Source organism: Elgaria multicarinata, chromosome 2, assembly GCF_023053635.1.
Source record: "Elgaria multicarinata webbii isolate HBS135686 ecotype San Diego chromosome 2, rElgMul1.1.pri, whole genome shotgun sequence".
In the NCBI taxonomy this organism is placed as follows: Eukaryota; Metazoa; Chordata; class Lepidosauria; order Squamata; family Anguidae; genus Elgaria; species Elgaria multicarinata.
In genome coordinates, this window is record NC_086172.1 from 14285042 (window position 1) to 14309506 (window position 24465).

The 24465-nt window shown below is 41.6% G+C and overlaps 1 protein-coding gene across 3 annotated transcripts in view; it reads right to left on the minus strand.

Moving 5' to 3' along the window:
• Positions 1-6045: 6045 nt before the first annotated feature.
• The window catches only part of ASB18 (ankyrin repeat and SOCS box containing 18), a 48346-nt gene continuing 29926 nt past the window's right edge, over positions 6046-24465 (minus strand). For all 3 annotated transcript variants that reach the window (XM_063118540.1, XM_063118539.1, XM_063118537.1), the window contains 3 exons: positions 14877-15381; positions 12357-12470; positions 6046-6349 (listed from right to left, as the gene is read on the minus strand). In XM_063118540.1, the coding sequence (XP_062974610.1) occupies positions 6164-6349; positions 12357-12470; positions 14877-15381 (805 nt within the window). In that variant the 3' untranslated portion in view covers positions 6046-6163. The remainder of the gene's footprint in view (positions 6350-12356; positions 12471-14876; positions 15382-24465) is intronic.

Sequence of the window (24465 nt, forward strand, 5' to 3'; positions counted from 1 at the left end):
GTAGGACTTTTGTCACTTTTTGAGTGCATTGGTGAAGCAGTAGCCCCAGCAAACTCACACGCACAACTTAAATAATATATGAAGAAAAATAACCAATAGGCAACACAGCACTGCAGGGTACCCACCATAACCTTGGTGAACAACTGGATAGATGTGGTGCAAGTGGATGATGTGCTGTACAGCATGTGGACGTGCCCAGTGCCCACTGCCCTTGAGGGTCATCAGAACCCTCCAAAGGGGAAACAGTGGAAGGAAGCCAATGATTTGCAGGAGTTGATGTATCACGTGGCTTCTCAAAGGCAGGTACCTAGATAGGACCGGCCGAATGACTGGTGGCACAGTCCACTGTTCCACTGGGCACGTCCACTGTCCTCTTACTGGTAATAAAGTCAGATAGCATTTTTGTTCTAATTCTTGTTGTTGTTGTTGTTGTTGTTGTTGTTGTGATTATTAGTATTGTTATTGTTATTACAGTTATTGGCTGGGCGTACCCTGGAGTGTGTGAACTGTGATGGAGGTGTGTGTGTGTGTGTGTGTGTGTGTGTGTGTGGCTGCATCTTTGAAAACCAACACATTGTAGCACTTTGAAATGAGTGGATGGCATGAAAGAAATTAAGTTTTTAGAAGTATGGCGACCCAAGTGTGGCAACGCAAGGTGTGAGTTGTTTATCCCATGAACAGCTATGTGCTGTATGCTCACGCAGTTTAAAAATTTTCTATCTTGAAGTTCCCTGTGTTCATTTTTGACGTGGTTACCTGAGAGGAAGATTCTGATTTAGGTTTAACTTTAAAAATTCTCCACAAATCAGGGCATGATTGGATTTTCTTCAAAATGGGCATGAATAAGGATCTATGTGGAAGCTCTCCTGGTGCCCTGTTGCATGTGTGTATCTGGAAAAATGACGGAGATACATGCATTTCTGTAAATGGGGAAAAATCTTTTTAAAATTCCCAAAAAATCAGGACATGATCCAATTTTCTTCAAAGTGGCCATGCCTAAGGATCTATTTAGAAACTTTCCTGGTGACCATTTTCATGTTTCTAAATTGAACACTAAAAAAATTATAGGCGTTTGACATTTTAAATGCAAGTCTATGGGGGCAAAAGCGGAGCTCCAGATCTGGATCCAGATCTGCGGAGCAGAGGCGGATCATCCCAAAGTGGAGCGGACCCAATCCAAAAGTTGCACATTGGGATCCAGAGCGGATCGGGGGAGGGTGGGTCCGTGCACAGCCCTAGGTTATACACATAAAAGCAGCATTTTCAATTTTGCTGAAATCATTAATGGTTTGAAAATTTAAGACCTGTCTGGATAAACAAGAACTTTGAAGGATTCCGCACCCACCTGGTAGGATAGAAGAAGGGTAAAACTAGACTTAATTTCATAGAATCATAGAATGGGACCCATATTTCATGGAATAAGGATATCTTAAATGGAAATATAGCTGCCCATCTTTCTATTTTGAAAATAAAGCAAACTTGTTTCTCTTAATTCATAATGTTGGGAAAGGCAGTGGGATTTAGTGCCCTGCTAAGAAGACGACGACTTTGGGTTTTAGCACTACATCCCTCGAACCTGACAATCAGGTTGCAAGCCCAATACAGACTTATTCAGGAAGAAGTCCTGCAACTCAATAGGACTTTCTTCTGAGTAAGCATGCCTAGAATTTCACCATTAGTGATGAGAACTGAATATCCAGGATACTGATTCTTTCTATCTGGATTTTTAGATATATCTAGAAAGAATAGATTATTCATTTCCAGATATGTTTCACCAAAAACATTTTGTATGGAGATAATACCCAGGTTAAGTAATTTAACTGGAGTGAAACAGAACATGGAATTGTGTGTGGTAAAATTAATCTTTCTCTCAGCATCCAGAAGTACTCTGAGATTATTATTTTTTTAAGATCAGTTGTTGTTTCTTTAAAAGCTACAGATTAATTTTAAAAATATAGCAATAATTAATGATCAAATATATCACATTTCAATGACTAATAAAAGCACAAAACAGTTCAATCTGATTTCCCCTGCCCTCACCTCTCAGGTCTGCAAAATAATAATAATAATAATAATAATAATAATAATAATAATAATAATAATAAGTGCTGAGATTATGTACATTTTTTTAAAAAAAGTACACTGTGTGTGTTTGCAAAATATGAAATTAAAAATCTGGATAAATAAAATAATCCCTGTAAATCCTTCCAGTTCATTTTTATTATTACTGTCCTTCTTATAACAACTTTATTTATTTTTTTATTACATTTTTATACCACCCAATAGCCGAAGCTCTCTGGGCGGTTCACAAAAATTAAAACCATAATAAAACAACCAGCAGGTTAAAAGCACAAATACAAAATACAGTATAAAAAGCACAACCAGGATAAAACCACACAGCAAAATTGATATAAGAGTAAAATACGGAGTTAGAACAGTAAAAATTTAAATTTAAGTTAAAATTAAGTGTTAAAATACTGAGAGAATAAAAAGGTCATCAGTTGGCGATGAAAAGAGTACAATGTAGGCGCCAGGCGGACCTCTCTGGGGAGCTCATTCCACAACCGGGGTGCCACAGCAGAGAAAGCCCTCCTCCTAGTAGCCACCTGCCTCACTTCCTTTGGCAGGGGCTCACGGAGAAGGGCCCCTATGGATGATCTTAAGGTCCGGGCAGGTACATATCTGTTTATGTTAGTTTTTGCAGTTAAGCATGACATAGGTGGTGCTAAAAGAATGGAGGAAAAGGAGTCTCCAGATCAAAATTTCTTTGGATTATGTGCTTTAAAGTGGATGTACCTTATGTTTGCTTTTGGGTGTATGTGTCTTATATAGGACTCTGTGTAGTTTAGTATGGTAGAAAAGACTTGCCCTTTTACCTCTTCTCATCAGTGATGTAGGCAGCCATTTGATTGACAGCACTTGCAGATCAGAAAGGGTTTTTTTTGGCTTGTCTCATTTGGGGCTGGGAAACAATGCTTAAAATCCATGTGGTGGTGCTCCCTCACCCCCATTTGTTCTCTTTCTTTTTGTGCAACTAGCTATCTTTGTTTTATCTTAAAGATTTTGTGGGGAGGCTTGATTTTTGTCTGAAAAACTTCTCTCCTGTACTAGTCAAATGCGACACTGTTTCTTTATCAGATACAATGTGGCAGTGCTCTTTCCTTTTTTGAAAAGGAATGGACCCACGTCAAAGACGTATACTTGAATTCTGTTACTTACGCTTTATTACTATTGTTGTTGTTGCTGGTAAAGTCAAGTCATTTTGGACCCAATATAAATAAGAATAGCTGTCCTTGGATACAGTTAGAGAGAAACGCTACTGTTGAGGGTCCACGTGTATCTACCCATACATTAAAATCTTCAGTGAAGAACATCCTGTGGGTCCCCTCTGCCATGTGAGGTGAGGTGGGGGCACCGAGAGAGAGAGAGAAAGAGGGCTCATCTACACCAAGCAGGATATTCCACTATGAAAGCTGGATATAAAAGGCAGGAGACACACTACTGCTTTATAGTGGTATTGAAATGCACTGACAACACTTTCATACCACTTTCATAGTGCTATATCCTGCTTGGTGTAGATGTGTCATGGGCCCAACAGTTCTCAGTGTACTTCAGTACCACTATAAAGCAGTAGCGTAGATACTGCAGTGCAGTTCAATACCGTTATAAAGCAGTAGTGTGGCTCCTGTCTTATCATAGAATAGCAGAGCTGGAAGGGGCCTACAACACCATCATGTTCAACCCCCTGCTCAATGCAGGAATCCACCCTAAAGCATCCCTGACAGATGGTTGTCCAGCTGCCTCTTGAAGGCCTCTAGTGTGGGAGAGCCCACAACCTCCCTAGGTAACTGATTCCATTGTTGTACTGCTCTAACAGTCAGGAAGTTTTTCCTGATGTCCAGCTGGAATCTGGCTTCCTTTAACTTGAGCCCGTTATTCCGTGTCCTGCACTCTGGGAGGATGGAGAAGAGATCCTGGCCCTCCTCTGTGTGACAACCTTTTAAGTATTTGAAGAGTGCTCTCATGTCTCCCCTCAATCTTCTCTTCTCCAGGCTAAACATGCCCAGTTCATTCAGTCTCTCTTCATAGGGCTTTGTTTCCAGACCCCTGATCATCCTGGTTGCCCTCCTCTGAACACGCTCCAGCTTGTCTGTGTCCTTCTTGAACTGTGGAGCCCAGAACTGGACTTTTATATACTGCTTTTATAGTGGAATGTCAGCTTGGTGTAAATGAGCCCAGAGTCTTTTGGGCAGTGCCATCTCACTTGTGGAATTCCTTTTCCAAAGAGGTTCACCTCCCTACTTTATTATCTTTTTGGCACCAGACAAATAACTTTTTATTTTCCCAAACTGTTTACATACGGTTTTAATCCTTTGATGATTTTGTGATGTTTAGCTTACTATGGGGCATGGCTAGACTTACCTGGTGTAGAGGGATGAAGTGGGGAGGATCTCACGATATGGTGATCGCGAGATCTCCCCCTCGTCTACACATGGCATGCCATGTCCAGGAAAAAAGAGGACATCGTGCCCTTTTTTTTAATTGAGAAAGAGCGCAGGAGCACTCCTACAAAAATGTAAGTGTAAAAAAACGCACATCCTGCTCCCCCACCCCACCTCCGAGGGGCACAGAGCCCCATGCCCGGCTCCTCATGGTTACTTTCAAGGAGCCAGGACAAACCGTGATGCCCAGCCACATGTCCCGCGGTCTTGGGATGAGCCCGAAACTGTGGGACAAAACAGCATTAAACTGTAGGGCCATATCTTGGAGAAAGGGGGGGTCATCCCTCCCTGCCCCCAGGGTCCCCTGTCTGTCATGTGGATGCACAGGGACGATCCCGGGGCGATCCCTGGGATAAACCCTCATCCAGCCATGCTCTAGGTCTTTTGTATCTGCATTTAAAGTATTTAATTATTTTTGTAAACTTTCCTGGGAATATAATTGAAAGACAGTATTAAAAATACTTACAGTAATTAAACCGTGTTGTAGCAATGACTTGATTCATTAAAAAGCATCAGTTAGAGGGGAAAATCGGGCTTTAGCTATACACCATATGATTTGCCAGTATTGTAATGCCTGCCTCACCAGTGCATCACATGAAGTACACACCAAACCATCCTCCTCACATTATTTCTCCCTCAATATCCTGTAGGTTTCCAAACTACCATTATGATGGGTTTTTTTTCCTTTCCTTTTGGTGCTTGGAGTTTCCATGTGCCACAAAGACATGTGTATTATAACTCTAACCAGTGGGAGTAACTTGAAAGCTTTTACCATCTCTTTCTCGTCCCCTTTTCATTCCCTGCTGTTTTCTCACATTGCTTTCCCACCCTTCAACACCTTCTTCTTTTCACTTGCTCTCCCATGGCACTGTCTAGCAAAATGCCCATTGCCACTGCTGTTACCAAGGAAAGAGGAGAAAACAAAAAGAGGAGGAAAGAAGACATGGGGGCAGCAGTGGCAGCAGCAAGGGCCCAGTTTGCTGGATTCCACTGTGCAAGAGTGAGTGAGGAAGGAAGAAGGCCTTGGGGGTGAATGGCTTGGCATGTGCGCCCCCCCCTCTTATGAGTTGGGGTTCCAAAGACATGAGCAGAGGAAGGGAAGGAGGCTGGAACAGCTTGAAGGCAGCCCTCCCTCCTTCTCCTCCTGCACTGTGAATTTCTTTTCTTTCTTTTTTTGCACATGTATGGTGGAGCCAAGCTATGAATTATCGTACAAGTTATTTTTTAAACCTCTATCGCTCTGCACCATCAAAGGTGTGGCAAGTTCTCAGCTGAATAAAAACCACAAAAAAGAGGAAATGCTTCTTTCTTCTCCCACAATTGCATTCATATGTGACTCTCCATTGCATTATAAACATAGTGGACACTGCAATGTATTCAATGGCATGTATTCAATGTGCTCAGTGGCAATGTGCCACCACAGCAATGAATTCATTTTGCAGAAATACCAGCATGGTGATGCCCTAAATGAGCTCCAGGGTAGATTCTGCCACAGAGCTCCATCACATCAACTCATTGTAACAATTTATGGTCACATTAATGAAAATTTCTGAAAGCACTTATTTATACTTGAAATGGCAAACCCTCTTTATTCGCAAGTAAATCGATCTTCATACACCAGAGGGGACCACAATATAACAGTGAGACTTGGCATGGGAACTTCAAAACAGAACTCCCACAGGTTCTAACAGCAGATAGTTTTGTAGTGGTTTGGGCACCGGTAGAAAAGGGATGAGATAATGGCACCTACTGCCAAACCTTTTCCTGATAGCACAACGGCACAAATGTTGCAGTGGCCGGACTGTGTACAACTGGTTGAAGAAGGATTCATAGAAAGGTAGATGCCTCTGAAAGAAAAGGGAAAGTCAATTTGCAAAGTTTGAAATCTGAGAGGAGGTTTAAGTAGAATTAGAAGTCAAGATATTTGTCATTATTTATTAACGGATGGTTACATCCATCAGTATGATTCTCTTGTGGAAGAGTGAAACACTTGAATAGCATGACAGATCTCGGGGTGCGTGGGTGGGGGGACATTCCCTACTTGTGGACCCTGTTTTATATAAAAGTTACCTCAAAACAGTAATTGCCACTAGTGAGGCTAAATCTCTTGACACATCATAGTCTGTCCAGGGCCAGAACTACACCAATCAGGATAAAACACTTTGAAAACATTTTCAAAACTGTATATGGATAGTTGTCAAAATAGTTGTCAAAACTGTTATAAACCGTTTTAAAGCAGTAGTGTAGATCTTGCCCAACTGTTTCTCAGCCTTGCTGCCAGGAATCCTCCCTTCAGCCCAGTTCTAGAAATATCAAACTGTTTTTGATCTACTTTCCCAAAGCTTAGAAGACACCAAACTTTACAAAACCTTGTCAAATATCCTATGAACACAAGAGCTAGAGTAACACCTATGCAGTCTTAGCACATGGAGAAGATTTTATTGAGAAATTCCTGTGCAATTCCTTTTAAAAACAAGGAAGTCATCTATATAAATAAATTTATCTGGGGTGGGGAGGAAGAAAAGGGAAAACAAAGGCATCAAACTGAAACCCCAAAGTCAATCTAGCCTAGTTACATTTTAGCTGCTTAAACAGAGTCTTGGGATTCAGAGCCTGGACAAACTTCCATGCAAAGAAGAATGCAAATGAGCCTTGACCACTGGATCCTGCAGGTTCTACAGCAACCATGATGGATTAAGACTGATGCCCACTATGGAAGAATTCAGCTCTCTGTAAGTTGTTTGGAGTTTTGCTGAACCTTACGTGTTCACTGAAGTTAGACCTTGGCATTGTAGTAGATAGGGAGATCCTGATAACTCACTTCAACTAGCAATAGGCTACAGCAGGTGCCACAACAGGCTCACAGAGAATGCAGAATCATAAACATTTTGGAAGAATGTGCATGCTTGCCGATATGTCATATGCCCAAATGACCTGTGAAAAAAAATCAAGTTACACGTCCCCCTAGATATGCCTTATGTATTTCCATGCAAGTGAGGAAACTGATGTGAAAGATGCAGAGGGGGAATTGGCTCCTGTTTCTGATCAATAGGAGTGCATGCAATGGCTTCTTCTGCTGCTGCCACTGCTACTTCTCCTTTCTTCTCTGTGATACTTAGAGATATGTTCCATTCCCTCAACCCCTGGGATGGCTTGATGGGAGGCAAGTAGAACCTTGTCCTCATTGCATTGATTGGCTCTGAGAGAGATGGAAGGATCCGTGATCCACTGCACTGCACTTGATTGGTAGATATGGATTTTGCCTATCATAGTGGAATAGTCTAATAATGATCGGTTTATGAACTTGGGGGTGGGGGGAAAAGAGATGTAGGCCTAGGATTAGTTAATGACATCTCAATACCATTTTTATGTCATTCTTAAAATATTTCTAATTGTTTGGTTGGTTTGCTGATTGCTTTTTTCTGACCATTTATAATATTTTCTAAATACTAATGTCACTATGTCTTTAATAAGTTAATATTATTTTCTATATGAAGATCATATTATTTTTAGGCATTGTGCATCATAAACCAAACAATATGTTTCAATTAAAATCCTGAGTGGGTGAAATTGGTTCCAGTCATTTCCCCAATAACACCCGTGGTGGTAATGAGGGAGTTTCCTGAAAATTTAAAAGAGGGATTGGTAAAGAAATTAAAAGAAGAGAAAGTACTTAAAATAAGAGATTGGATGGAGAAGATGGGATCTAAGGAAGAAATAAAAGAAAAATTAAAAGGGGGAAATATATCATGGTTCAACTATATTCAAATGGAACAATGGACCAAAAAATGGCTAAAGGATAATAGGGAGTGCAGAAAAAATACTAAATTTGAAGATTTGATCTTACAAAAAGAGAAAGAAAAAGAAGAAAACAAATTGATAAAAGGATTAATGAGTGAAATATATAAGATATTATTGGAAATGGAAACTCAAAAAGATTCTGTTAGGATGGTATGGGAAATGGATATGAATGAGAAAATAGAGCAACAGGACTGGGGGAGGTTATGGAAACAAAGAGTGTTGAAAAATATGTCTGTAAGGATAAAAGAAAATTATTTTAAGATAATTTGGAGGTGGTATCTAACTCCAATAAAATTAAACTTAATAAATAAAGAGAATTCGTTACTTTGTTGGAGAGGATGTCAGGAGAAGGGAACATATATACATATGTGTTGGAATTGTGAACATGTACAAAAATTATGGAAAATAGTGTATAGAGAAATAAATGAAATAACTGGAATGAATTTAGAAGAAACACCAAGTGTAGCATTATTATCAATGTATGGAAATCTTAAATGTAATCAGATGGAAAAAGAATTAATAACGAACTTGTTAACAGCTGCAAGGTTAATGATATCTAGAAACTGGAAGGTTCAAGGAGATTATGATATAGAAGATTGGTATAAAGAAATATGGGCTATTGCTATAAATGATAAATTAACATGTAACATTAGATTTAGAAGGGGGATAATAAAAAACAATGATTTTGAAGAGATATGGAAATTATTCTTAGAATATGTATTTTTAAAAGGGAGAGGAAGAACACCTCCAGAAGATTCAATGCAATTTTGGAAACTAGAATAAGATCCCGAAGGTGTGTGTGGGGGGCACTTATTAATGTGAGTCAGTTAAGAAGTAGAATGTATAACTAAGAAATAAGAAGAATGTTGTGTTATGTATGTATATGATTTATTATGTGTTGTTGTAATTTTTATTAAAATAAATAAAATTTAAAAAAAATCCTGAGTGGGTGGTCTTTTACCCTCATCATGCTTCATCTTCTGACTCACTGGTTCCAAAGGTGCAAATTTGAACTGAGATTAGACCACAGCATTACTAAGGATCTGAGAAAGTGTGTGTGTGTGTGTGTGTGTGTGTATCTTTGGACTCCTGTTTGGATGATTCCAAGAGACAAAGCCTGAGGTTGAAGCCCCACATATGGGAATCTGAGGCCATTAAAACTCAGCATCATAGTGGTGATAGATGGTTTGACCAATGGGGAAAGAAGCCACATCTCTGATGTCAGCAGTCTAGACTGGCAATCAGAAACTTATTTAGTGGCTAGGTCCAGCTGCTTAATTGAATGACAGAAAAAAGGATTAACCACAGAATGTGTATTTGGGAATAAAACGAGGTATTGCTTATTGAAGATCTCTGCAAAGAATGCACAAATTCACTGGGAGGGGGGAAAATGTTCTAGGGGGCACAAATATGCATCACAACATATATTTCAACAATTTTGAAATATATAAAATGGAGAAAAAACTTCTATGTGCTCACGTTCTCTACACACTTATATAATCTCTCAAATAGCAGATAGAAATAATAGCAGAGCAGAGAAGGATCATCCAACAAAATGGTGGATAAAATCTTAATGACGTGGATTTCAGTCATAGATCATCATCACACAGGGGAAAATCGCGTTTGCTTACCGTTGCTTCTCCACCCGCATGTTTTCCCCTCATTTTGTCCTCTTTTGAAAGAGGAAGTAAACAACTTGCACATGGCCCATTCAGTGGCCCATCTTGATCCTGCTGCTTCTCCTGCACACAGCAGGAGATAGTGAGAACTTCCATCTTTAAAAATAAGTCAGACTTACTGGGGTGGGTTTTTGTTGTTGTTGCACAAAGAAGGCTAGAAGGGTGGGAAGTACATGGGAAGTAGACAACATTGTGAAAGGGACCCGTGAAAATTGGTGAGTCACCAGTAACGAGCGTGCAATAAAACGTTCATCTGATGGAGCTCATACAAACATACAGGTGTACCCCCTGCACATAGAGCTCCAAACTTAAGTTTTTGCTTTTGCTAGTATATAGGCTGTAAAGAGTGTTATCAGTGTGAACATTCCTTTGTAGACATGGTCTTTGATTCGGCAAAATGGAATTCTCTTTAGGGATTTGTATAGTTTGATCAAGAGCCAGTGTGGTGCAAATTGTTGATCTGAGCCTTAAGCAACCCTGGGCCAGCAACTTTTCTTTGGGTAACAATCCTATACTAAAGTTACACTGGCTGGGGAACCCTAGGATAATGCAGAAGCCCTGCACATCTCTTGAGATATCTGTCCACTAGCAATGGACAGATCTGTTAATTTCATTATTGCTGCGATTATCAGCTCCTCCTATCCCATTTCCATAAAAAATAGATAAGATTTAAAAAAATGTCTCTGCAGAAATTTGCATGTTTTTTGTGGATATTTCTCCCCAAAGATATGCTTTTCTGTGTGCAGCTTCTACGTGCAGCTTTAAGGACAGACTCCACTCAGTGATAGATTTGCAAATCTTTGCAAAGTGTTTGGGGCTTCAAGAGTTAAAGTATTCCTAAATGCACACAAGTTATAATTACTAAAAGTACAATGAAGATAGTAGCAAGCATATTAGTAAAACTTAGTTTCTTCACAATCCAACAGTCAATGTCAAAGGTTTCATATTTACCTAAGTTGAGAGCCTGGTGGGCGAAGCCTTCCTAAGCACGTATGGTGGGTTTCTCGTTCTCCCAGGATCTCTCTCGCAAGCTGATGAGATCCTGGACACATTTTTACCCTCGTGATGCTAATGACCTCATCCTTAGTTTCAGGCTTGGCCATACCACCATTCTCATTTTACTCAGTGTAACCTGGTCTGTCACTGATACCAGTAACACCTAGGCATAGGTGTCCCTCCTAAGTTATGCTATGTGCTGCTTCCAGGATTTGACCACTGCATTCATGGCAGCCTCCCTCTATTTCCAAGAATATATTCCATTATTCATAGTTATCTCACAACACATACATACAGAATTAGTCACACCTACAAGATACAATACATTCTTATCAATTCTGCTCACTGCAAAGCATATTCTGCTACACGTGCATTCTGATAACCATCCAAAACTCCTAATTAAAGTTCAGCTGGAGAAAATTATCTTGGGCAGCCTTCACTTTCAACATGGCACTCTGCTTGCTTGGTTTTTCCGTGGAGTTCTTAACAAGAATGCCAATTTATGGAATTCCCTCCCCAGAGAAGTTTGCCAGACAACAATATTACTATCTTTTCAGCATCAGGCAAAAACGGTTCAACTCCCTTCTGTCCCCTGGATTGTATTCTTATTTGAACATGTTGTAACATATTCTATTTTATTTTGTTGTTTGTATTTTATCATGGTTTTGTGAACTGCCCTGAAGCATTGATGGATGGCATTATATGCATTGTTTATATGAATCAATATATCAAGACAGAAAAATAGCAACCTCACACTCATCCTAGACCAGAGCTGGGGAGGCTTTAGGCTTATGGGATCTAATTTGTTTTTCACTATAACTCCTAAGTCTGGAAATTGAAGACAGGTGCCTCTGAGCACATGTTCAGCAAGGACATTTTTCAGGACCAGAACTGGAGCATGCTTACATACAAAAACCTACCTTTATCACCCCCCCTCTCCCGCCAACCTTTCTTGATTTCAAGAAATTTAGGAGGGGAAAGGGCCTTTTGTTGTTGCTACTATTGAACCAGTGTGGTGTAGTGGCTAAAATGTTGGACTGGGAGTCAGGAGATCCGGGTTCTAGTCCCCACTCAGCCATGGAAACCCACTGGGTGACTTTGGACCAGTCACAGACTCTCAGCCCAACCTACCTCACAGGGTTGTTGTTGTGAGGATAAAATGGAGAGGAGGAGGATTATGATCGCTGCCTTGAGTTCCTTGGAGGAAAAAAGGCAGTATTTAAATGTAATAAATAAATAAATAAATAATCCCTTGCCAATCTATTGCAACTCACTTAGAGATCTGTCAGTAGATTCCAAGCTACCTACCCCCACTGTCCTACACAAAACAGTACAAGAAGTTATATGCTTGTTGTGACACAACCCAAACAGCTCTTACCTGCAATTCTTCTTTTGGAATGGTTTCCACCCACTTTTCAGAGATGGGCAAGTGAAGGTAAGAATTGTAAAGGATTTCAATGATCTCTGGCACTGAAGCACAAGATCTGAGCACCTAGCGAGGAAAGAATCACGATATACTGGGATGACTATGATATATGATTATATGAACCCCTCTGTGATTCTTCTCACAGCTAGAAGTGGTGGGAATGTATGTTTCAGTTATCACAATAATGGCAAAAATGTGGTCACTGAGTGCTGGGAAGTTGTTGTTTTTTTAAAAAAAAATCTTTTGGTTAAAAAAGCAAGAAATGTTCAAAATAAAAAGTATAAATGTAATAATAATAATAATAGCAATGATAATCACCCTTTGGCCAAAAGATATTATATACATACACTTGTTAGGATGTTGTCATGCATATAGAAGTAGAACTTCTTAACAAAATTGAATAACATAACTAACTAGGCCCAGACTAGATACAAAGAAGACTTTGAATGAGTGTCACAACCTTTACCAAGTTTGTTCTTCTACAAACAACCGCAAATTAATTTCTAATACTGTATTCTATACAGCATAAGGCATTCTAATGCAGCTTAAGTATACCTATTAATGAAAGGCTTCTGGTCCTGGTTAAGATGCAAACCCTGATGAGCGTTAACCATGGTTAATATCAAATCATGGCTATGGCAACCAAGGGCATGGAGGGTGGAATTGCTGGAGAAGCAAAGGGGAGCATATATTCATGAGGTTGGTTCCTAATTTGCAAACCATGGTTTATATAAACCTGCACTGGACCATAGGAGGCATCCTAGGGTACTGTCTCTCCCTTTGTGTATCTAATTTATGATGCATGTGTGAGAGACAGAGATTTGGGGAGGGTGGGAGGGCGAGGAGCACTGTGGGCCAACCCTGGGCCTGTGAAGGGCAGCCAGTCCTTCATGTGAAGTTGGTGGCATGGTCAAACAAGACTATTTTGCAAGTCACTTACACAGCCCAATTTATGTGACTTGTGGAGAGTTCGGCATTTTCTTTTAGTAAAAGCACACAACTAAAATGTTACTTTTGTGCTAAATACAAAATTTTGGATGAACTTCATATGTGAAGAATCTGTCAAATAAGGTTATTTAAGCAAGTCTTGGTAGGCAAATCAAGGTTCTTGACAGTTCCTGTATTAGTTAATACCTATGCAGACTCTAACAAGCAGGGCTGACCTTCTCCTTTGGATCAGGGATTCCCAAATCATTAAAACAGTTATTATTGCAACTCTTGAAGGTGTTGGATTCGTGGCCTTGCAGGGTTAAGTCACTCATTTTTAAAATTAGTCATAGAGGTTAGGATGTGAGCATCTAGTGCAGGGCCCATTAGGACCAATCATTCCAGTACGGATTAAAAGGGCATGGTGTACAAAATGCCAATTAGTGTACATTTGGTGGGTTGAAATCTACTTTTGGGAACACCTGAAATGTTCTCCTAAACTACTAGGAGAACTACTATTTCCACTCAGCATGTTGGAAATAGTATAAACAAGTTTAACTTCAAACATAAAATAATTTCACTTTGATATTCTGCTTGAAATTAGTTAATTTTCCAAGAAGTTTTAAACTCAGAAACATTTTGGGTCCAGATGTTTGAATTGGACTGATGGTTATAATTTAGAAATTTGAACAGTTCTGCACCGATTCCTCAACTCCCTTTACACACACGTGCTTAGAAGCTCCTTCCACATATTCCCCAGCCGCATGGGAGACATTCCCTTCAGTGCAATACCCTGGAAATCTGAGGTGCCTGCCAATATTGCAACCACGTGGGCAGGGCTGATTGTGCAGGTCTTTCCCAGTCAGAACCTGGGCAGAGAAGTGCTCATTGGGTGGGAAAGACCCACACAACTGGCCTTTGCAACTGGCTGGTGTACACACTCACTTCCCAATGATGTGGGAAGCAGCTCTTGGGTGCATCCATCTCTCTCTCTCTCTCTCTCTCTCTCTCTCTCTCTCTCTCTCTCTCTCTCTCTCTCTCTCACACACACACACACACACACACACACACACACACACACACACACACACTTATGCTGTATAGAATACTGTATAGAATACAGTATTAGAAATTAGTTTGCGATTGTGAGTGAGTGAGAGAGAGAGCATCTAGTCAACACACCGGAACAAATGTATAAGGAGCCATTTTATAATGAATCAGACCTGGGCCGGATCTACACTACTACTTTAAAGCACTTTAAAGTGCTTTATAACAGTATTGACAACTGTTTATGGAATGTGTCCTGGGCCCCAACAGTTGTCAAAACTGTTATAAAGCGCTCTAAAGAAGTAGTGTAGATCCTACCCAACTGTCCCTCCAGCCACGGAATGACCAGTAGTGGGTCTTCGACAAGGTCATAGGGCAGATGCTCTGCTCTCTGAAAGGCTTTAAGTGGAGATGCAGAATTTCAAAGCTGAGACACAAGGGTGTGTGTGTGTGTGTGAATAAACATGAAGGGTATTCTCATCCCCTCAGCATGGATACCTTGACAAAAGCTGTAGGCCATATTTTTTGAGAGCCATGGTTTAGCAAGGTCTGCACTGTGAGATGTGGCCTTAACTCTTGTTTAAAAGCTGCTGCCTGTAGGACACAGGACATTGGACATGCCCCATTGTAATCTATGGCGTTGACATCGGCTTTACTCTGCAGCAGCAGCTGGACCAAGCTGTGATGAGCATTCCTGCAGGCTTTGTGAAGTGGGGTCTTTACTTCTTCATCCACAGTGTTTACTTCTGCTCCATATGTAAGCAGCAGTTTGCATACTCGCAAATAGCTCTCTTGGTTCTCTACTTTCTTTGCTTCTCTGCAAGCTACACTGAGTGATGTCTCTTCCAGACTGTTCTTCTTGTCCACAACAGCACCATACCTCAAATACAGGTGCATGTGCTCATAAAGGCCATGCTTAGCTGCTATGTGGAGAGGTGTTTCTTGCAACTCTTCACTTGGCAGGTTCACCAGGGCACCAAATCTCACCAAAGCTTTGGCACACCTATGGAATAGCAATATCATCACTGTATATTTGCAATAAAGGAAACTGAATAAATTTAACTATTATTATTATTATTTATTTATATAGCACCATCAATGTACATGGTGCTGTACAGATTACACAGTAAATAGCAAGACCCTGCCGCATAGGCTTACAATCTAACTCACTAATGTATTTCTCATTCTATATGTGGAAGGTCTTTTCCACAAGTGGAAGTGCATTTTTTCCCAACTTAGTGCAAGATCCTTGCATAAGAAAAGAGAATTGAGATCCAGTAGTGTGCTTTCACTAGCCCAAGACATTGCACAATCTGTTGCTCATAGTTTTGCACAATCTCTCAAGATACTTGCTTGCACTAAGTCCATGTTACACAAAATTACCCACTCACTCTTGTGAAATAGTTCACAGGACAATACCACCACTAGAATTTCTTTTGCTAGCATATCTCTGGATACAGTCTCTAGTATTTTCCTTTGTCATGGCACATAGTTTTATATAAATACTGTTACAAAAGGTGGGAAACCAAAACAATCATTATTTACTATTACTTAATATTAGGGCTGTGCACGGACTTCCCGATCTGCTTTATGGCCTGATCCGGAACTTCCAGATCGGGCCCGATCCTCTTTGGGCCGATCTGCCCATCCCCTGCTTTGCTCTGCGTAGCGAGATCCGGCTCCGTTGCCGTCGCCACATGGACGGTGGCGCTGCCGCCAGGTAAGCCAACCCCTCCACCCCCTTACCTGTGTCCGTTGTCACGGGCTTCAATTGAGGCCCCGGCTTGAAGCCAGAAGAGGCCTCGGCCTTCACTTCCAGCTTCAACCGGGGCCTCAATTGAAGCCTGTGATGGACTGCGATGGACATAGGTAAGCCTCCCTCCTCCCTTACCTGGCTCCATCACTGTCGCCGCAGGGACTGCGGCACCAGCGCCAGATGAGTCCCTCTCCCCCCACTTACCTGCGTCCGGAGCTCCGGATTGAGGCGATCCTCTTCACCTCGATCCGTAGCCCCCCCCCCGACTCTCTTCGCCGTCTCCTTTTCTGGAGGTGAATCAGGTCGCCTCGCTGTTGCTTCTCCGACCCAAAGAGAAGCGGATCACAGCCCTACTTAATATTATTACAATATAAATAATTTTTAAAAACTGATTTTCAATTTGAGCAATGTTTGATAATGGCAGAACTGTTTTTCTGCATACTTCCCATGCAAACTCTTTCCACCTTCCTGATTCTGTGCAACCAACAGATAACATTCTGCAAACCAAGCAACAGCTCTACACACCAATCTGCTCATTTGGTATGGTCTGATGCATGAGCTTTTGGAGAAGGGAATTGGTTTTGGCTTGGAATGATACGGCGGCAGCAGAAGAAAGGACAAGAAGGAAAAGATAATGTAGAGCTAGCATGTAGAAGTGAGGGAAGAGGGCTGAAAGTCACAGCCAAAGACTCCAGCAGCGAAAGCACTGAACTGTCATTCTCTAGCATCATGCCTTTGTTATGCCTTTCACAGTTCTGGGGTGCTGCCATGTATACATTGCAGCTTTGTATCTGAAGGAGTTGCTCCATTCACTTTCCCCACTAAGGGAAATCTTACAGAGTGTGATTAGCAGGCAATGAACTATTTACAGTTGCTATATTTGAAAGAATGGCACAAATAGGAAAGCAGTTGGACTTTCAACCCAATTATGCTTTGTATAGCTTGCCTGATCAATAACAGTGCCAGAGTGTAAGAAAAGGGCGCTGCAGGACAGTGACCCCTTGAGAACAAGGTCACACTGCAGATACTGTTTGATCCACTGAGCTCATCACCAGTCCAAAGTCAGACTAATATACCACAGGTTCTTCTGTCTTCGCGTTACCTCTAGGGAAACAGGGGTGAGCAGTCAAGAAGGGCTCTGCATTGAGCAGCAGTGGTGTTTGGCTAAAATCCCAGCTCAATGGGCAAGCATATCTATGACCAGGCCTGCCTCATAGGGTGCTTGGGAGGATAAATGAAACAATGACAGTAAAGCACTTGGGTGTGAGCCTACACACCATCCATAGCACAGCCTGCAACTTGCCCAGAACTTCTGCATCTGGACAGGTATTGCAACATTGCTTCTGGAAAGCTGGCTGTGGTTTCTCATGAACGTTACTAGTTATGCATTCCATGCCCTAAAAGGGTGCTGTAAAATACTGCTATGGAAGAGACGGTGCAGGGGAACAGCAGGAATCTGAGGCAGAAAGAAAATCAAAAGAAAACCAGAGAAAAGTAACCCTAAGCCCAGGGGGAGTTAGCATGTTTTAAGAGAACAGCTGCTTGTACAGCCTTAACAAGTATGTAGCACGGGGACCTTGAGAGGCTGATGGTCACAAAGGCTGAGATGATCAAGGGCAATTAACAGCTAAAAAGTTCTCAGGTGTTTACTTCTGGAAATACCAGTGTTTGCCACCACAGCAGCTTTTATGAACACATAAGGGTGCCTTCTTCTCCTGAGTTAGACCATTAGTCCCTTTAGTCTAGTCTTGTTTAATCTGGAGTATAAAGAGTAAACAAGTCCCAATATGGCCTGGTTAAGGCCCTATACGGGCTTTTTATTGGATTTTCAAGTTTTGACTTTTTAAAGCTTTAAGACTTTTCTGTGTTTAATTTTATTGTGTAATAAGCAATAATGCTTATGTGATGTGGTGTGATGTGTTTTATACTTTAATAATTAAAGGGGCTAGAAAAGAGAGAATCCCAGCAAGGGGGGTGGTGGCAAGAAAAGAGGCCATGTCAGGAAGTCATGTCAGGGCAAGAAAAGAGTATGCAGAAAAAAATGGGCACAGGCCCAAATGATTCTTGGGCCCGGAAAGCTTGCTTACGTCTGCTTTAGGAAAGGAAAGGAACCTCTCGTGCAAGCACTGAGTCATTACTGACTCTTGGAGGGACGCCAGCTTTCGCTGACGTTTTCTTGGCAGGCCTTATAGCGGGGTGGTTTGCCGTTGCCTTCCCCGGCCATTATTACCTTTCCCCCAGCTAACTGGGTACTCATTTTACCGACCTCGGGAGGATGGAAGGCTGAGTCGACCCGAGCCGGCTGCCTGAAACCAGCTTCCGCTGGGATCGAACTCAGGCCGTGGGGAGAGTTTCAGCTGCAGAAACTGCTGGTTTAATGCTCTGCGCCACACGAGGCTCTAACGTCTGCTTTAATTGTAGCATTATTGTTAATATTGTATTTTAACCAGTTGAATATATGCTGCCCAGAGAACTTTTGTTATGGTGCTGCATAGGGAAACCATTAATAAACAAACAAATACAGCACAGCAATGTCCATTTATAGATCTTGATATGAGCCTGATTCGAAGACATGTTGGGCACAAACAGGTTAAAAAAAGTTTCCTTCAAATAAAGACTGCTGCATGGTCATACTAAGCTGTTGCAAACACAACCCACTATTCTGTACAACACTTCAGTATTTTATTAAAAAGAATCCCCAGAGTGCTAGGTAGACCACTTGTGAAGATAATTCCATTTTTAATCTTATATGTCAGATTGGGGGTCCATGATTGTAGCATTTTAGGCAAACAAAAGGAGAGATTGAAAGGTGAACTCTTTACTTAAGCTTCAGTTTTTGTTCAAACAATTGATGATTCCTAGAATACATCGACTCCTTCCTGACCATGGAGTAGTTGGGGCTGCTCTCTAGCTCTGAGTCACTGTAACCAGAATAAATAAATGCACTGTAACTATGCACTATGTGACCTGGCCTGCTGGCCTTTTGTGAAACACTTGCAGGGCTGCTGCACAGGAGCAAGGAAGCACTGCAAATTAATCACAAGCTATTTCGACTGAGAGTGCAGGGAACCCTCAGCTGCACCTTGTGTTAGATTTGGAAAGGCAGCAAATGGACAGGCAGACGCCTGTAGAGTCATAGTTACCAGCATGCCAACCGAAAAGATTCATTTCTCTATAGTTTTAAGTATGAATGGGGAGTGCACACATATCCGTGGTTGAATGCACACCTTGAACCTGTTAAGGTTCAGGTTCAATCCTGTACATCTCCTGTTAAATCAGGGATGGGGAACCAGTTGATTCTCTGGCCCCACTTCCTCTGCCTGGCTCCACCCCTTGGAGAGGAAGGAGAAGGATCAATGAAGCTCATTCATCTTTGTGCTTGCAGGAGGTCATGCGCATGCTGCATGAGTGGGGAACTGCTGCTCCCCCAGTGGAATCTCCTTGTTATCTCCAATTTGTGACTGAAGACAACAAGGGATTCCCCTTCCCACCATTTCCCCTTCCATTGAGAGGGGAAGTAGCACAGAGAGGAATTCCTTTGTTTTGAGTAAGTGGGGCCTGCAGAGGGAGCCCAAGGCCGGATCTACACTACTGCTTTAAAGCGCTTTATAACAGTTTTAAAGTGCTTTAACTGCTTTAAAGCACTATAAAACTGTTATAAAGCGCTTTAAAGCAATAGTGTAGATCCAGCCCAAGGCACCATAGCCCAGGTAGGCAACTGCCGTGACATGGATTAGATCTGTGCGTTGGACTTTCCTCACCCATGACCTAGGGCAGTGGTTCCCAAACTTTTCCAGGTAATTGCCCCCTTGGTTCCACAAACTCATGCCCAGTGCCCCCTACCCTACCCTATAAAAATCATTATTCAGAATATTAGATATCACATTTAGTAACTAGGGTAGAGTACCTCACTATTCTGTAAATTCTTAATGTGATGGGTGGGCTTGATGAAGTGATAGCAGTTTCCCAATGTCTGGTTTAAAGTCACTTCACATGAGTCTTAAATCACCACGTTTAGTAATCTGGAGTCGATTTCTTTGCTTGGAGAGAAGTAGGCAGACCACACTAAAACCACTTTCCACCAAATATGATGTTGGAAATGCAACCAGGAGCTTCTGAACCACTCTCCGTAGTGCAGGATAGCGATCAGAAACTTCCTTCTGTAACCAAAACTCCTGGTACGATTTCTTAAACTTTGGCTTCAGCTCAATGTCATTTTGTAGCTCAATTGGCCCCTTTAAATAGGAAGCACCTGCCGCAGGCTTGCCGAGGGAGGGAGGGAAAAGAGAACGAACGCCTCTGTTTTGCAGCCAGCGTGGCAGGGCACACCAAGCAGAGTATATCTCTTCATTAGCGTTTTGGTGCTTTGGAAACATTTCAATTCACCGTTAAAAGGACTCTTCTTAAACGGTATTAATACATGTGTGGATTCTTCCCCTATATGGCTTGGGACCAAACTACCTTCTCCCATAAAAATGTCCCTGGGTTTTAAGACCTTCTGGAGAGGCGCTTCTTGGAAAAGACCACCTCAAGCGCCCCCCTGCTGCTCCCTTGCCTCTTAACGCCCCCCTATGCAATCCCACCGCCCACTTTGGGAACCACTGACCTAGGGCAACTTCTTTCTTTCTGTGCCAAGGCTCTAGGTACAGAGAGGTGCTGGGTGCTCTATAATTGCCTTCTTTTGCAGATATGCCAAAGGCTGCACAACGTGGAAATACTGCAAGACGTTGTTGCTGGGTGTCTGGAGTTTAGCCAACATGGAATCATAGAGTTGGAAGGTCATCTAGTTGAACCATTTGCCACTGCAGATGTTTTAATCAGTTTTATGTATTTTATAATATTTTGTATTCTATAGTGTTTCCCATTATTATTATTATTATTATTATTATTATTATTATTATTATTATTATTATTATTACTAGCACTCCAGATTATTATTATTATTATTATTATTATATTAATAATAATATTATTATTATTAGCATCCCTAAGAGAACGTGGCTACAATCTGCTCCAAGTTTAAGACTTGTTGTGTCATTATTTCCAAGAGTTGTGGACAAGCAGTGCACAGCAGTAGTCATAATTTCTCCAAATACTGGGTGGGGTTCCATGAACTCCTCATTATTAAACATGTTTCCTTAAAAGGAAGTTCAGTGGAATTTACTTCTGAGCAAGCGTGCAGAAGATGTGAAGCTTTTTCTGACAGAGCAGAAGCTGACAAAGCTCTGAACAATGATGGGAGGCACTTTCTGTCTTCGCAATATTACTTTACTTTCACTGCTTAAAATACCTTCTGACAAACAGAAGAGGCTTAGACAGTCCACAGCAATGTTTTCAGTGTACGTAAATTAATGTGATAAGCTAGTCTAAACGCATCACAATGACTGCTGCTTTGCTATGAGATGTTGACATTGCAGCTGATGAAATGCTTGACACAGACACAGAGCAAGGTCAAATACTACTCCAGTAGATTAAAAGAGAGCTGGCAATGAGGCCAGTCCAAGGAGCCTGGCTCCATCCTTTTACCCAAAGGTTTTGTACGGAATACATAGGGAACCCTGGCAGAGGAAGGGACATTGACACCCCCACTGATTAGCGTGCAATTTTAATGGAAGACATAAAGGAGATGACATACTAACCTTTGAGATCATTTGATGGTGGTAAATTTGCAAAGATTTTAGGGTGACCATATGAAAAAGAGGACAGGGCTCCTGTATCTTTAACAGCTGTATTGAAAAGGGAATTTCAGAAGGTGCCATTTGTATATATGGAGAACCTGGTGAAATTCCCTCTTCATCACAACAGTTAAAGCTGCAGGTGCCTTGTCCTCTTTTAAATCTGGTCACTCTAGTATAGCTCCTGCACCTTTAACTGTTGTGATGAAGAGGGAATTTCCCCAGGTGTGATAAGCATACAAATGACACCTGCTGAAATTCCCTTTTCAATACAACTGTTAAAGATACAGGAGCCCTGTCCTCCTTTTCATATGGTCACCCTAAAAGATTTGATTTTTTACAAAGCTGCTTTTTAGGCAGAAACACTGTAACAGCAGTGAACATGTAGCAAAACAAGGAAAAGAAAATGGCAGCGTGAAGATTATATGCGTTAGGGTGCCATCCTATGCATGTTTAGACAGAAAAAAGTCCTACAATTCCCAGCAGGCCCCAGCCAGCCTGCTGGGAATTGTATGACTTTTTCCGCTATCTAAACTTGCGTAGATTGTGCCCTTAGAAACTTTTCAGAGATGTTTTTATGAGTAGTAATTGATGGGAACAAGGCAATATGCAAAAGAACCGTAGACTGCTCTGTTGTTTAGGAAGCAATTCTCTTTAGACAATCATTTGAAGAACCTGGCAGAAGTGATTATTTTCACTTGCTGGTGAAATAGAAGCAAACTAGTAGTTATTGGGAGCAGGACTGGATGCAATTATTTTGGGGTGGCTAAGACTGGAGAGAAGGAGGTTTGTGTCTAGCTACCCTGACCTTGACAGGTGGCCGGGGGGGGGGGGGGGGGGAGATGTTTCCTTCCATTGTTTCTGTGATAGGAGCTCCCCCTTCAGTTCCATTTTATACAGAAACTTAAAACTGCATTTAAAATATGCTGCAAGACAGGAGTTTCTTTGAAAGCTCTGTGCTTCAAACATTTGCTAGCTGAGTATATATGCCCAAGATTGGCTGATGAGGTAAAGTAAAGCTTTTTAGTGTTTCTTCATTCCAGAGCTATACGGCCACCACCGGGCCCCTTTGTCCTTCAAGACAGTGATGTGTCTCTTGGCCTCTTTCTCTACAAGCTGGCAGACACTGACTGTCACATTGCAGCCCTAAAAGGTCTGGGTCTGCATTCACCTCTTGAACCCCGTTCTGCTCTTCCATGTAATTAATGGAGAGGTGGTGATAAAAGGAAGTGTGGAGGCAAACACACCGCCTTGGATGCTCAGATCCCTGGAGGCTCTGCAGGGGGTCTCCTGAGCAGCTCCCTGGAGCTCCTTCGGTTTTATCTTAAGTAACCAACCTTATTAAGTTAAAAATAGCCCTGAAAACAGACGTGAATGGAATGCACTAACATGGCTGGAAGGAATTTGGGGGTGAGGGAAGGCATTGTTTACTGGAAAGTTTGCTGTGGTTATGCTATTTCTAGACAGGTAAGAACTCAACATAGAAGGGATATGGCAGAGTTTATTTACAAATGTACAGGCTGGGCAAAAGTGGAGGCACATAGCTTAAACACTCTAACAGACAGCCAAATTCTCGGCCCTATCAGCTCTCCAAGGAGAGGCAGCCAGCCCCTCCCCTCCTCCAGCACTTTACAGATCTCTCTCTCTCTTTCTCTCTCTCTCTCTGCCCCCTGTCTGATCCAGTTCAAACAATCACTAGCACCTACCACAGCTTAAATAAGCCATGCCAGGTTGTGGCATGTGCTGGTTGCCACTGTGAATATTCAAGACATGTCCAGCAGTTGCTGCAGCTTATCATGACATGCAAACTCGGGCAGGGTGGCTTGTTGCTATGGGTAACTAGCCATCCGGAACCCATGGGCTGCAATAGTGTGAACTAGCACTATGTGTGTCTCACTCAAAAACAGCAGCCTGGTTCCCAAAAAACTTCCCTTGATATTCCCGTCTCACCTAGCTTGTCACTTGGTGGTGTGGGATAAAGATGAGTCGTCTTCTAGAACCATTTCCTAGAAAATTGGGGCCATTTACTTGTAATTTCCCTAACAGAAAAAATACTATTATTTATTACAAATATTATAAATGAATAAATATAATCAGGGATAAGGTTTTGCTTTGAGGAACCCAGTTTCTAACTTCAGTCCAGGGCCTACTTTTCATAATTAGCAGATGAGGTGGTAAACCTCTTTCTCAGTGTTTACTTCAGCATACAAGCAGACACTCACATGATTAACGATCTTCCGTGTGTGTGTGTGTGTGTGAATGTGTATGCATGTGTGTAGTTTTATGGAGCCAGACTAATTGCAACCATTTGAAGGACAGAACTTACAGAAGGAATTACAAATGTATATAGCAGAAATGTAGTCTTTGGGGAACTTTACATTGTCATTTCCATGTTTCAACATCTTCCAAGATGGAACTGGGACAATGCTTTTTTGTATGCATCACTATGTGTACAGCATAACTATATGCAACTTTACATACAAGGCTCTACTATTTATCTAGCTAGATTTTAGCTCACCCCACCGTAACTGTCAGGATGAGCTGTTGATGTATTTAAAATAAAACATACAGCTGTGTATGTTGGGAATTAAGTCCCATTGAGTTCGTTTGGGAGTCCTTTCTGACGTGAAATTCCTTTCTCATACTACATTGGAGT